Genomic DNA, 15286 nt, shown 5'->3' with positions numbered 1-15286 from the left:
CCCATAGCAATTGGAAACCATTTACATCTGAAGCCTGATCAGATGTCTTTGCAAAGCAGCCCGATATTAAAAGGGGTGGTGTAGTACCAAAACCAATATCTTTCCCATGTTTGAGCCACATAGAGAGCTGTATATGATTGTCACCTTCATGACACAGCAAGACCAAAAGATGAAAGGGTCATGGATACCAAAATTCCTTCTCCCTTCCCAAGAGCTGTTTTCGCACTTGACATTTTAAAAAGTGCATTTGGGACTCCCTTGCGCTGAGATTTGGGCCAATTGTGAATGTTGTTAATGCAAGATAGAATGTGGAAGAAAAACTGAATGTGCATGTTAGCTAATATAGGTTTTATATATTTATTATATTCTTACTGCCTTTCAAAGCAATGTAAAAGTTGCCAGTCCACAAAACTGGGCAACCCATGAGTATATATCTGCACATAGCTATCTCTGATAGTCATTTATGCTTAGGCGAGTGCCTATTATTATGGACCAGTTTAACTAAGCCTCTCCTGTGAAAGAGCCATGATGTGAAGGTTGGTTAGGACTTCATGGGTGTGTTGAGACACCTGCTCTGTTCTGCACACAACCTGCAAATGGCTGGAATTAACACTCATGGCCAACCATGTTACACCATTAGATTAAATTGCACCTCTTTCCCACATTCATCTTCACTCTTTTTTTGGGGGGGGTATTTTCTATGGAACCCCCCCCCACAATCTTGACTACTAAAGAAAAAAATGTTGTGCAAGGCTGTGTTATTGGTGAACTTTAGATACGATGAACGATTTTTCCCAGTTTGAGAAGGATTTGAAGGCAAAATAAACGATACAGGTGGGATAGTTGGCCGATAAAAGTTTTCCTTGAACTGTGTTCTTTACTTTGGTGGCATTGCTCAAAATACTGTGACTGATCCAAGTGGTCTTCTCACTTGCAACTGTGTAACTCTGAAGGGTGTGTGTGTTTGGGGAATGGGTGGGGGTGGGGTAGATAAATTCAGATGGAGGTATAGCATCTATTTAAAAGTCGGTTTATAGGCAATGCCTTAAGATGAAAGTAATTCCTTCAGTGGGCAGCTGGGTAAAGAACATTGGCCTTTTGCCTTCTTCACGCAGCCGAGGTTTAGAACTCTGGGTGCAGCAGCTGGGAGATCCTCACAGGGGGCCAGAAGCAGGAGACAGAGCCTTATACTTTTGAAGTTAGGATTTCCCTGCAGAGGGGTGCAGCTGGCAAATGCTGCATGATTCATCAGTTCATCATTACAAAATGCAGTCAGATCTGGTTAATCTGTAGTCTGCTCATCTGGGTCTGTGAAGAGATTTACATGGTAACCAACCTTACCAACATTGTACCCATGGCGATAGCAGCACCTCTGCAAAGGACAGTCACAGCAGCGGCTCCATTGGCCTCAAGCATGTTTCTGAGAGGTGGTATAGAACCCAGGTATCTTTTAGCACTCAGGATGGATGCTTGAGGGTCCAGAAGTTGCAAGACATTGGCTCCTAAAACAACCCATTGTTTTGCCCCCTTCTTTAAAAGTGGATAATAAATCAGAATTCCTTCTCTACGCCACCCCGTACGATAAGGTTAGAAAAGGGAGTAAAAGATGCAGAGTCATCTGCTTTTTCCTCATTTAAATCACTGCCATTTAAATACAATTGAGATACTTTAAGTATGAGCTCAAAAAGCTCACTTCACATCTTCATTCTTTTAAGGCAATCAAAATACAAAGTGTGAATGGAACAGATATGTGCCATATAGGTACACACGGCAGGTAACAGTTTCCTGTTGACTGTTTGGCTGGTGGGAAAGCTGGGCTAGCCTTTGTATAACATGTGAAATGGTTCTCAGGAGCTTGATTGAAAAGCGGTCAACGGTTAACATTTACATTTGATCCCAATGGTTTTATGTCTCATAGTTGGTACCCTCCCGTAAAGGTTTTCTATTCTGTGAAGGAGATCTAAACCTTGTAGTATTAACATAGGTTACATGTGCTTTCCTCTTATCCTGCTCCAACTGCAACATGCTTTAAAACCACCAGGCTGTCACCACCCAAAGAATAGCATTGTTAGTGGTATATTGGTTTGCAAAACTCCTAGTAAATAATAGTGTGATTATTAGGTCACTTGATCTATGCTCCGTTTGAATCAGTTGGAACGCAAGGCTTGTGATGCTATTGTGCTGGAGCTAACCATAAAATGTGGTCATTATATTATTATTAATAATAATAATTTTTAAAAAGGGAGCGGTGTTGACAAGCCCTGATATTTTAGTCTAAGAGGGACCATACGTATATCTCCATCTGGAACATTCTATTTGATTTTATCTTAATCACCCACATGTTTAGTTTTTTAATGGTTTTTAATGCTTTATGTGTGTATGTTCTGTGTTTTAGAATTTTAAATTTTGTATACTTGTTTTTATCTCAATTTTAGAATTTCTGTAAACCGCCCAGAGAGCCCTGGCTATGGGAGTGGTATATAAGTGTAATAAATAAATAAATAAATAAATTTCATGGAATCTGGGCTGTATTGGTTACTAGAATATTTTTTAAGTGGGCTATTGAAAATTATTTTATTTATTTATTTATTTATTTATTACATTTCTATACCGCCCAATAGCCGGAGCTCTCTGGGTGGTTCACAAAGCTCTCTGGGCGGTTCACAAATTATCACCATCATACTATTCAATAGTTGCACTAATAGAAAAGCATTCATAGTAGAAGCATTTTCTATCTGTGTGTATGTTTACAAGACCTTCCAAGTATACAAGGACTATTAGTTTTAGCATTGGAGAATGGTAGTATTGAGCATGGTATGGGTGGTAATATTGAGTATGGCATGGGTGGGCAGATGTCAGTCCTGTGGGATCTACTTTTTTATTTTTACTAGATCTCCAAGATCTACCAACTGGAGCCAGGTATCTCCATAGTGACCCAGTGGGACAGATAAATGTTTAACCATTAGAGGGTAGCTTTAAGCTCATGCTGAGCCCAAGAGTTTGTTTTCATTACCAGAACTGAGCTCTGGGCCTTTTCACAAAAATCTGCTGCTGGTTTCTCCCCAACGTTTCTTTGCTTGAGCAGTCAGAGAGAGAGAGGTTTTGTTGTTAAACAGTTGGAAGTCAGAAACTCTTGCAGTTCTACAGCAAGTCAATCAGAGATCTACCAAGAGATCCCGATCTACCTTTTTACACCCTTGGAGTAAGGCCCTTGAAGGATACATTCAGGCACAGTAAATGGCTACTTCTACGGAGCCAAGAAAACCTGTCTTAATTCATTCCTTGTGTGTGTGTAGGAAAACCTGGAATAATTTCTTTCTTTCCTTCCAGTGAACATGTCAGAGACAGACAGCAATGCTTTTCATATCCCTGAATTCACAACTGTAGCTCAAAGAAGCTAGGCCGAAGCACGCTTGGTCCGAAAGTGTGGAGAGCCCTTCTGTATTGTCACACCCGAGCATAACTTCTTCAGTTCAGCATGGGCGGCTTACTGGCTTTGGACACAAACTTCTTTTGTGTATGCCTTGTTGACATGAATGGCAGTATCTTAAGAGTAGCTTGTGTCCCCTTTCATTCCATGGTGGGCTCATTTGTGCCACTATCAGAATGTAGCATTTTTGGAAGGGTTGAAGGGAAAGCCTCTGTATCTAGCTGTTTGCTCACAATCACATGTAGAGGTGTACTAAAGTTCCCTCTCAATTTTTTTCATGAGTATGGCCAGTGTTGTTTTCTTTTAAGATACTGTGACATCAGGTGTTTCCAATGATCTCCTGTATAGAAGCCCTTCAAACATTTGAGCAAATTCCAGATAAATACAGATGGCTATTTTTTTCTGACTAATACACACACTTATATATAATATATATCTTATACCCAATCTTGACAGTGAACTTCTTAGGCTGTTTTATCCCAGCTGTGCTGCATGATACATTTAAGAATTATAATCAGTGAGTGTGTTTATTTCTTTAGTGATTTTGTTCTGTGTGTTCACTGTGGTTGCCTCGATTTTTAACTTCATTTCAAAATAAAATGAAATTCCATTTTAATTTGGCCAGGTGAATTATTAATAACCCCATTTACTCTGGAGTAAAGCTATCTAAGTTAATAGATACTCCTTAGTTGAGGTTATTTATTTATTTATTTATTTGGTTTACACCCCACTTTTCTATTAAAAAAATGGCACGTAAGGTGGCTCTGGATTGCAGCTTCAGATAATTTATGCCACAAGTCATTTTATCAGCCCAGCTTTCTTTATGAGTCATTAAACTTAAATCAGAATTAAAATAACTTCAAAAAACTTTTCTTAATTCTTTTGAAACCCATGACGATCGTTCAAGAGGGCTTTGTGGAAGGAGAAACTGTAAAGCTGATTTCCTAAAATATTAAGACTGCCAAAGGATGGAATGGATGCCATTGCAGACTTTTTGGGTGGGGATGGAATGGGAGGAGAGGATTTCATATGAGTGAGCACATGTGGACTAATTACGGTCAAATGCTAGTGGGACCATTGCAAGACTAAATGCCAGGTTGGGCAAATAAAGTGAGGAAATACTGGTTAATTCATTCCCAGACCATCTTGCAAAATGGGAGAAATTGCGTTTTATATATCCTTCCAACACTACTTAAATGATTAGTTTGAGAAAAGAAAAGAAAAATATGAACAATTCAGTTGCTGACAACTGAAGGAGACTTCGGAATTGCTACATAGACCGGGTCTGGATGCTTAGCAAGTGTCACAATTTCCCACTCCTCCCCCCCACCCCACCCCGAACAAAAAAATATCTCCTACATCATAAAGATAATAAAGGATTTTTTTAAAAAAAAAATCCCACCAACCCTATTAATACATATGCATAGTTAGAGCACTGTAAGTTCAGAAGCACATCTAACTTGAAAGCAGAACAGGATGGTTATAGGAAATGCCAAGAGACATTTTTGGACTTATTCTGTTTCCCTGCTCCGTTCGCTGTGTTTTTTCCTTATGTACCTTGGCTCAGTTCAGCTGTGCTACTTCGTTTGCGTCTTCCAGTTCTTTTACCTTATCTCCCTTTGTGCATGTGTGTTTTAATATTTTGACACTCTTCTTCCACCTAATAGGAATTCTTTTCTAGAAGCGGTGTACATGTTGACTAAAGGAGTCTTTTCACAGCACTCGTATTCCCCCCCCCCTTTCCCTTTTGGCTCTAAAATTATGTATATGTAATTGGTAATTAAAGGTGCAAGCTCTCTTCAATATAAACAGTATTGCTCAATGTTAGATCATTAAAAGGAACAGAAGCACTAAATAATTACCTTTTGCATTGTGACAAACTGTTCGCACAGAAATCCACTCACTTCCCGCTCAGCACCAGGGTTATGATTACATTTTCACGATGGCAAAGAGTCTTTTCATAAAATAAATTGGTAAATTAATTATGTTGCATTGTCTACCGGCTGCTTTTAAAGTAAACTTAGAGGAAGGGATGGGAGGGGGGGAAGTAATTAATGGGTTTCACACACCATGCATTATGCCTAGAGTTGAGTTACCTAGTGGATTAATTTGGCTACAAGTAAGTACAGGAGACTCAAAAGCTTTCACGCGTGCGTCTTCTGTTCCTCAGGCCGCTTCTTGTTCGTACACCTCCGTTGATTGTAAAGGGGTGTTAGCGTAGGCTTAATCTCAACTGCTGTGAACATCACAAGCACCAAGTTCTGATACACTTCTTTTTCTTACATAATGCACGTGGTTAGAGGGCAGTGATGCAGTTTACGACATGTAAGATTCTCGTACTAATTAGCAATTTTTTTGTCTTTCTTTCCAGAAAGGGAAGCTAGGTTCGTTTTGACCTCTAAAATAACTGTTTTTCTGGCTAAAACTGTGAAATTAGCCTCTTAGTTAGATAGCTGTTTCCCACCTTTTACTTTTAAAAAACAACCAAAAAGAAATGGCAGTTTAAAAAAATCATATATATTTAGGCAAAGTTCTTGTTCCGTTCAGTAATTGCAATTCAGAATTATGACAAACGTTTTACATTGCCCTGCTGCTTTTAGATCTGCAGGAAATTTGGAAACAAATCACCAATGCCAGTATTTCCATGTGTTCATTTTTCCCCCTGCAGAGCTTTTAGTATTCCCATCTCCAGATAAAACTTCAGTGGCTCATCTCTTTTATTTACATGCTGTTAGTTCTCTGTGTATTGATCGGGCCAAATGATAAAAATTTTGTTCAAAGCAAAACCCCGCCAGCCAATGGGAATTGTGCCTGATTGAAGACCATGTTTCGTGTGGTTTTTCAATTAGGCTGCAATGGAAATAAATACAAAAAATATTTTAAAATAAAACAAAAATAAAAGTTCACCGCACAGGAGCCTGTGAATTAGCGGCTTTGAGTTTTACGCAAATTTAGGCTGTCCCAATCTCGTGATTATTCAAATTCATGTAGAAGTGTCACACAACCCCATGTTGGCATGTAAAAGAATATTTCCTTTTATATGATCTGATTATCAAAATGTTGGCCCTCTTCCAGACCACTCACATAAATGAGGATCTACAGAATTTGTAAGCAGTGTAAAGCATGGTATGAATGTGAATCTAGAAGTCAACTTTCTCTTCCTAGAAACTGCCTTGTGATTTTCAGCATTTTAAGATATTCTTGATCATATTAAATAATGGAGGCTGTAATCCTATGTGCCCTTACTTAGAAGTAAATTCCATTAAGTTAATTGGAATTTACTCTCAAGTTGACCAAATGAATTTGAACTGAAGTGCATGTAGTATGCTTTGCTTTTTCAAAACATTAATTTGACTTTTGGTTGCTTAAACGTTGTCACTCGATGCAGCTATTTGTCCGAGTTCTTATTTTGCGACATCAGGGTTGCGTGTAGATTAATTGAAATAAAGAATTTTAAAAGGCTTGAGGTTGTCTGGATCCAAAATTAAAACAATTCAATAAAAGCAACAGATAGTGGGGGGGGGGGGGAAAGGAAAAGGAGGAGAAGAAAGGGGTGGGGGAGAAAGAGAGAGAAAGAATGTGACACTGTAGAATCACTACCCAACAGGAGAAATGTCTGGTAACAATGTGCATATTGAGAAACGATACTGTAATACTTGAAAAAGATGCAGCTTGCAATCTTATGCATGCTTCTTTAAAAGCCAGATACAGGTATATTTGGAGCTGGAGGTTTGCAGAAAGTGGAATCTGAATGCAGAAAAGCCTGGTGCACGTGCAGTGGGGGAGGTTGGCCTCCAGGAACCCACTAATTCTTGAGGAACCTCTTGCCTTACCTCCATACGCTACCTCATATAGACAAGTACATGCATGGCATTTTTTAATTATTTCTCTTTTTTAAAACAACAACAACATGCCATTTCTATTTAGATTATGCAATAGCGTGCATGTTCTGGCCCCGTAGTTCTTTGGACTGGGACATTAAAAGCCAGTCAATATATCAATCCTAACCAGACCTCATCCATTTTTGGATGGGTGTATTATAATTCCTGCCCTGTGCCAAGCACAGTGAGGTGGGAGGCAGAGGGTCATTGTGTGGCCTTGACAGGACATAGTACTACCATTTCCTCCAAGCTGAGTGTGTGGGGGAGTGGAGGGAAGTGAGGAGAATGCGTGGTTGCCATGACTTGGGTGGGAGGACACATGGCAAGCTGCCAAGTTGCCTCAGAAGGCAACGTGACACGAAGGGCAACGGGCATCTTTCTGTTCATTCTGACTGTAGCTCCTATGGTGCAGTCAGGTGTTCTTTGTGGGTGGAGGTTGAAATAGATGCTCTTCCTGCTCAAGCCAAGCCCAAGAAACTACGCCTGCATTTTGTTGCCTTCCAGGAGGTACGCTGCGTAAGCTGGCAACAGAAGGAACTTGTTTCCTAAGCTAGTTTTGCCCAGCTAGGCGAGGCCTGCCCCAGGTAACATTCCCGCCACCTTCCTGTCAATGGTGATGCAAGGACTTTGTCCTTGGGATTAGCTCTTGCTGTTGAGAAAGGCAGGCTTGAGGATCTACTCATGGTGGCAATATGACATTTTCCTCCTTTGGTTATCCTGGAAATTTGGCATAGAATAAAGCAACAGAAGAACCATACTACCTTATAGTGGCCTGTTGTTATCTTTAGGCACAATCTATCTTTTTATTGCAAATGAACGAACCTTGAGCAATAGGGTTAGTTTCACTTGAGCTATACACAGCAGAATTTCCTCACCAAATCCTTTGGGGCTGGTGCTTACTCTTCCCCTGAAGCTTTTTCATGCTGATTGGACTTGACCCGTGCTAACTTGTTTTCTCTCAGTCCCATGACTATATTTGTAAGATCAATCCTGCCTATTCAGCAGTTCCAAAAGTCATTTACAGATTTGGTACTGTGGTGTCCATGGAATGGATTTGATAAAAGGCACGTTTGGGAGGGTGGGGAGGTCAGATAAAAGGAAGTATTTCTTCACACAATGCATACTTAAACTATGGAATTCTCTACCACAAGATGAACACCAGTTTAGATGGCTCTAAAAGGGTGTTAGACAAATTCATGGAGGATCAGGCTACCAATGGCTACTAGTCCTGATGGCTATACGCTACCTCCAGTATCAGAGGCAGTATGTCTATGTACAGCAGTTGTTGGGGAACATGGGTGGGAGGTTTTTGTTGGACTCATGTCCTGGTTACGGGTTTCCTGTGCGGAGCAGGTCGGCCACTGTGTGAACAGAATGCTGGACTAGATGGACCCTTGGTTTGATCCAGCAGGGCTCTTCTTATGTCAGCGGGCAATAGGAACCTGAATATGTACTAAACTGCAAAGGATACAGTGGTAGCACGAGTTTCATGGCTTGTTCACAAATGTCTAGTTAAGAGAAAAAAGCTGTACGAGTGATTTTGCAAAAAGGCCTTATTATTGTAAGAATGTTTTAATGCCAAATAGCATCTTTCAAATTGTGTTTCTACAACAAGAACCCAGCCTGGCAGATCTCAGTATTGTTTCAATTTCATAGAAAAAGAAACCGAGGCTGGGAGATTCGGAGAGGGCTGCTTAATAAGTCTGTAGATAAAGCTGTTGGGCGCTGGTGTAGTAAGTCCACCCCTCTGTCCACTGTATCATACCAGCCATGGTTCTACATAATAGGTCTTTACTGTTACTAGCGTATTGCTGCGAGGTAGTTTGAAGAATCATTCAGGAAAGCCACACCAGATATCTCTATTATTTTGTTTCGCAGACAGACTTGGTTGCAAAATGTATTTAAATCATTTGTGGAGACAAGCAGGGAGGGAAATAGATAAAAGATACAATCGGGGCTTTAAGCAAATCCTGTTCTAATTCAGGTTATATGAATATTTAAACAAATTGCTCTCAATTCTTTTCCCTCTCTTTTCTTCCTTCCCCCCTTCCCCCCCAACCCTCACCTTCTTTCTGCTTACCCACATAAAGCAGAGGCTGACCATGTGGAAACGGCCATCACCCATGAGGATGAGAGCCTAGCCATAGGAGAGCCGGTTGGGCTCGGCCTTGCGACGGGTGGAGCAGACCCCGACCTATTAACCTGTGGACAGTGTCAGATGAACTTCCCCCTGGGAGACATCTTGGTTTTTATAGAGCACAAGAAGAAACAGTGCAATGGCGCTGGTGGTGCCTGCTATGAAAAGAACCTGGATAAGACCACTCCTCCCCCTTCATCACGCTCCGAGCTCAGGAAAGTGTCAGAGCCAGTGGAAATCGGGATCCAAGTCACACCCGATGAAGAAGACCGTCTTCTCACGCCTACAAAAGGAATTTGCCCTAAGCAGGAGAACATTGCAGGTACAACATATTTTACATTAAGTCGACTGCAGAGGCAGCCTCTCTCTCTCTCTTTCTCTCTCTCTCTCTCTCTCTCTCTCTCTGCCCCCCGCCCCTGTCCTTTATCTTTAAAATTGAGAGAGAGAGAGAGACTTCTTGACAGTCTTGAGAATGTAAGATTTCATTAGCAGCCTGTGGGAAATTCATAAGACCTTAACATGCTTTGAGGAAGCTTTTGCTTGCAGCCTTAGTTGATCCTATTCTGTGGAGGGTTCATTTGGTTCCTTGAGGCTACGGGGGGACGGGACCCTTTGCAGGTCTGTGTATTCTGAGAGAGAACTATCAGAGTAGGCCGTGGTATGTGTCAAGATGAGAACTTCCTCCCTTTTGGCTATTTTACCCCACTGAGAGCATAGATAGAATACTGGAGAAACTCAGAGGTGTCCTTCTCCCGAAGGAGAGGCGTGAGGCATCTCCTTGTCCTTGTAGGAAATGAATTGCTTGGATTGGATTGTCCAGCCTGACCTCCTCCTGAAACTTCTCAGCTGTGTGGATTGGCATGAGCTGATACAGCCAGGTCTGCAAGGATTGAGTGTGCTGGAGTATCACTTTCAAATCTTGTATTGGGAAGTGCTTGCATGGACAAAACTCAAGGCCCAGATATCACAGATGTTACAATGATAGATTTCTGAAAATGTATGTAGTTCCTGGATAAGGACGGCACCTCATTGTCATAGTTTTCTAAGCTTTAGATTAATATAAAAATTAATTAAGGAACTCAAAACCTTGAGAAAAGTGGTTGAGAGAGCATTCCCACAGCCTAACCCTGCCTAGTTTCCCTCCTTAGGATAATTACCAGCCCACGGTGCCAAGGAAGATGCATGTCTGGACTAGGCAAGAAGATAAGCCTTGGCTAAATGTTGAGCTGGCTCATCTTGACCACTGATGTAGATGTATTCACTTTGTCTAAACAGTACAGCAGAGCTGGGTGGTATGTAGTACTGGGTGAAAGGGCTGTTGTCTTCAGTGGAAAGAGGACTTGAGCCTGAATAAAGAGATGTTTAGACCACAAATGTAAAGCTGGTTTAACCTTTTTGGTTCCGTCCAACCACCCTTCCCTCAAATGAAACCTGGCTATTATAGTTCCTGTGAGAGGCCTAAAGGTCTCAAAGAGAGGATTCTTTTTATCTTCACTGATCTACTGTTAGCAGGTGTTCACTGATGTTAAATTGGTTTAAAGTTGGTTTAGGCCTGTGTTGCAGGCAGAACAACAGAAAACCAGAATAGTGTACTTGCAAACTAGACTGTGTCTGGCACTTCTGATTTATTTCGTTGGCCTGCAGTTCCTGAGATTTAGGCTCTCCACATGTTTCAAAGTCTGGAGCAGAGAGAGAGAGAGAGAGAGAGAGAGAGAGAGAGAGAGAGAGAAACCCAGTACTTTAAAAATGCTTTATTCCAGAAATTAATTTCTGGAAGTATAGTATTTAAAGCAGGGGGGAAAGGAATGTAAGCTGATCTCAGTTTGGAAGTCGACAAGTGTACTCTATTTTCATTTCTAAAGTGCTTGGACATCGCAATGAAATTGGATGTGTAGGTTAAAGCTACCCTGAGGCTGTCTTCAGCATGTGCAGCCTGCATTTACTCAGCAGGTCACTGCTGGTCTCATTACAGGGGCGTTACAATAAAGTGCGGGGGGACAGGACACACTGTATCATCCCCCTGGATGAGCTCCTTAGAGAAGTGGCCATGCACTGCGCACAAGGGAAGAGAACATTTTTTTTCCCTTAGCACTGGGTGGCCCTAAAAAACCCCACTTCTGGACTCAAACTAAACTGAAACTATCCCAAACTTACTTGGACAATTGAGGGAAACTCTGTAGATATCTATCTATATCCTATATGTCTGTCTGTCTGTCTGTCTGTCTGTCTGTCTGTCTGTCTGTCTGTCTGTCTGTCTATCTACACACACACATATTTAATGCACACCTCCCAAGGCTCCATACCTAATAAAAGAAAGAAAACAATACAACGGTAGAAATCAATAGAAACAATAAATACCAGCAATTAAAGAAGCACCCTGAAAAGCCAAATGAAACGAAGAGGCCTGTCAAACCCTTGACTGATTGTCTGTAACATCCTTCCCCAACCCGGTGCCCTCCAGATGTTTTGGACTACAACTCATGATGGTGGTGGCTGACGGGAGCTGAAGTCCAAAATATCTGGAGGGCACCAGGTTGGGGAAGGCTGTCCTATAATACTGAGCAGAAAATTTTGTATTAGAGGTGTGTGTGTGTGTGTGTGTGTGTGTGTTTAGGAGTGTGGGGCTAGCCATCTTTTGCTCTTTTGCATTTACTCCTTGGCTGTTGAGGAACATCAACACCTTTTCCCTTTATAGAAGGGGTACACAACCTTTTCAGCCCCAAGTTGCCAGCTGGGGGCTGCACATGTGTACATGTAGGTGCACTCACCCTCTCCCCCACCCCTTAAATGCACAGGGCTGGGGAGGTTTAAACCTCTCCTCCTGCCTGATGAGATCCAAGGATCCTGAGAGGAGGAGGTGAAAAGCTGCCCTCATCCTGTAGATGCCCACTGAGATCCCACCACTGGTTTGAAGAGTAAGGGTCCCAATTCGGAGCTTTTAGTGAGCAAAAAAATCAGAAATAGTAAGCCATTTTGAGCCAGAGAGCCAGAGAGATTTCCCCCATTTTCGTACTTTGAACTGCCATCCTGCCCTCAATATTTCACAAATCTTCTTGAAATGTGCAGGGTATGTAAAACCAGCATTTCTTTCTGGCAGGTCTCCGTTTCAGAAAGATTGGTGAAACATTTTCCATTTTATGAACATCAGAATGACCCACCCCCAATTTCGGCCTTAACATGGTGGAATGCTCTTTTCACTGATCGCCTATAACACAGGGAATGTGTGAAAGGTGGGTGGAGTCTTGCCAATTTTGGGGGATTCACCAGGAGTGGCTGACAACTGCAGGTTGTGCTTCTCTGCCTTACGGTTTCTAGATCTTACGGTTAGAAAGGAAGACTTTCCTGGCATCTCCAGGTACAGCTGCGAAAGACTCTTTTCTGAAGCCTTGGAGAGCTGTTGCTAGTCAGCATAGATGGATCAATGGTTTGCCTGGGTATATGTTTCTTCCTATGTTCCTAGGACTTTATAGTGGATCTTGAACTACGCTTCCTAAACCTAGGGCATAATCTGCCATATTAGGGTTTGAGCATTAGCCAACAGTAACCACTGCAGGGTACCTCCCACGATAGTAAAACATATATTAGCTTAACAAGACATGTAGGTAATTTTACATGGGCATGAAAATCATTTTGCAGTGGGCAAAACAGCGGTGTAAATCTCCCCGTAGGCTTCAAATCCTCACGCATCACTCAGCAGTTGTCTCATCCACTTGCAGGATTGCAAAATTGATTTGAGGTCGACACACTGAGTATCCAAATTTCTCTCTTCCACAGGGTGAGTTCACGCATTGCATGAATTCAGAAGACAGGGGTTAGGTTGAGCAAGTTTTCTTCTGGTTAGTGACAAGAACTGCAGTGCCCTAAATAGGCTGTTGGCCCTTCCTGAGACCAGAAGCAAGAGAAGTTATGCACTGTTAGCAAATACCTACAAGTGGCATAACTGACACTAATTGGCACAGATACTGGAATCGGTAGTGTAGGTTTGGTGTTTTTTTTGCAGGGATGGAGAGGTACAGAGTATGCATAGCCCTGAATGAAGCTGCAAGTGTTATGTGTGTGTTTTTGCCTTTTGGTATTTTTTTTTACGATGACCAAAGCATGTTGTTCTCTGTAGTTGTCACATGCAGATCATGGTTGGGTTTTGACATCAAGAGGCATGTCTACACCTCCCGGCATTCCGGGAGGGAGGGGGGAGGATCTCACGATATGCTGATTGTGAGATCCTCCCCCTGCATTCACACATGGCACGTGACGTCCAGAGAGGAAGGAGGACATCGCGCCTGCCATTATTTTATTTTTTTAAAAAAAGACACGAGCTGGAGCGCACCAGCAAGTAAAAAACACACTCACACCCCAAACCACTCCCCACCCCCACCCCCAATGGCCCTGGACTTTTCCCATCCTTCCCTCTGATCCTTCCCATCCTGCCCCCTGATGACCCCTGCTACTCGCAGGGAAGAGGGAAGAAGCTGGGATGGGCAACCACACCTTGGGATTGTCCCGAGACCGCGGGAAAAGCTGCAAAGAAAGGGTATGGCGATATCCTGCGGAAATGCAGGGATCTTCCCTTCTTGCTCCCGGAATCCCCTGTGCGTCATGTGGACGCACAGGGGCGATCCCGGGACGATTCCTGGGATATCGCCTGATGTAGACATATCCAAGGAGTCTAAAAAGAGGCGGTCATTGAATTGTAGGAGGCCCATGATACCAAATAGTATTCACCCTTCCCCAATTTTGCTCTGTAGCTTTTCCAACAAAAATGTTATATTTGCTTATCTTTGGGCCAAGCTGTTTTTCTTTAAAAAAAATTAAAAATAATACAAACAGCAACTGTTGGAGGGTTTTTGTTTGTTTTTATAATTATTGGGAGATCACAGAAGTAGGGAGGTGGGATTTAACTTTCCCTCCTCCCTGTTGTGATGTTGACAAAAATCACTGCTTTGAAGTTGCTATTTGTATTGGAAACAAATCCCCGCATTGGCACCAACTTCTTCCCAATGCAAATGGCAGCTTCAGGAGTGTTTTTTTTATTAGGATTGCAGCAAGGGAGAAGAGGATTAAACCCCTCCTTGTGTACTGTGATCCTAATAATAATCTTCTCCCCCCTTCTGAGCAGCTGCTATATGCATTTTTAGAAATGTGTATGTTAATTACAGTGAAGACATCTACTGTGGCCCTTTTCTACTCTGTTGTGATCAAGAAACAGAACTCAGAATAGGACTATACTCATAGGAATAGGCTTTGTTCTTAATGGCTGGGGCTCACCGTGGACCAGTTTAGCACCCACCATAGCCTTGGCCGTTTGTACACCTGCCTTTCTCCCCGGGATTGTCCTGGGATCGTTCCTGTGCATCCAAAGGACACACAGGGGATCCTGGGAGCAGGCAGGGATGATCCCTACATTTTTCTGGGTTAATCCTTAGGTGTAGAAAGGGCCCTTGTCGCTGAAAAACAATCCTTTGCTTTCTCCCATAGAAGGGAATGGTTGCCATCTCTCTCTCTCTCTCTCTCTCTCTCTCTCACACACACACACACACACACACACACACACACACACACACACACTCTTCTGCTGACCCCTGCAATATAAAAAATCTCCCTCCATATACTTTATATTGGTCACATTGGAAGGTATTTTGGCATCAATTAAATTTGAGTAGTCACATACCCACCCACCCCATCAATCCACTTTCTGCTCAGGTTGCTTCGGTGATGTTGTTTAGGTTGTTTCTGGGACACTTTTGCATTAATAACTATAATAGGCACATCAAAAAGAAAAAAAAGAAAGAGCAGAGTTGGAGGTCTTAATCTTTTTCTGTGCTAAACCAAAGATCAAAT

General features: G+C 42.2%; 1 protein-coding gene across 5 annotated transcripts in view; it reads left to right on the top strand.

Annotated features, from left to right (window-relative positions):
- The window catches only part of BCL11B (BCL11 transcription factor B), a 166999-nt gene that overhangs the window by 9387 nt on the left and 142326 nt on the right, over positions 1–15286 (top strand). For 3 of the 5 annotated variants that reach the window (XM_063118035.1, XM_063118036.1, XM_063118033.1), the window contains exon 2: positions 9402–9770. In XM_063118035.1, coding sequence (XP_062974105.1) covers positions 9402–9770 — 369 coding nt within the window. The remainder of the gene's footprint in view (positions 1–9401; positions 9771–15286) is intronic. The other 2 variants (XM_063118037.1, XM_063118034.1) reach the window with 1 other exon arrangement.

Source organism: Elgaria multicarinata, chromosome 2, assembly GCF_023053635.1.
Source record: "Elgaria multicarinata webbii isolate HBS135686 ecotype San Diego chromosome 2, rElgMul1.1.pri, whole genome shotgun sequence".
Taxonomy (NCBI): domain Eukaryota; kingdom Metazoa; phylum Chordata; class Lepidosauria; order Squamata; family Anguidae; genus Elgaria; species Elgaria multicarinata.
The sequence above is the reverse complement of the archived record's forward strand: the minus strand, read 5'-3'. Positions and strand labels throughout refer to the sequence as shown.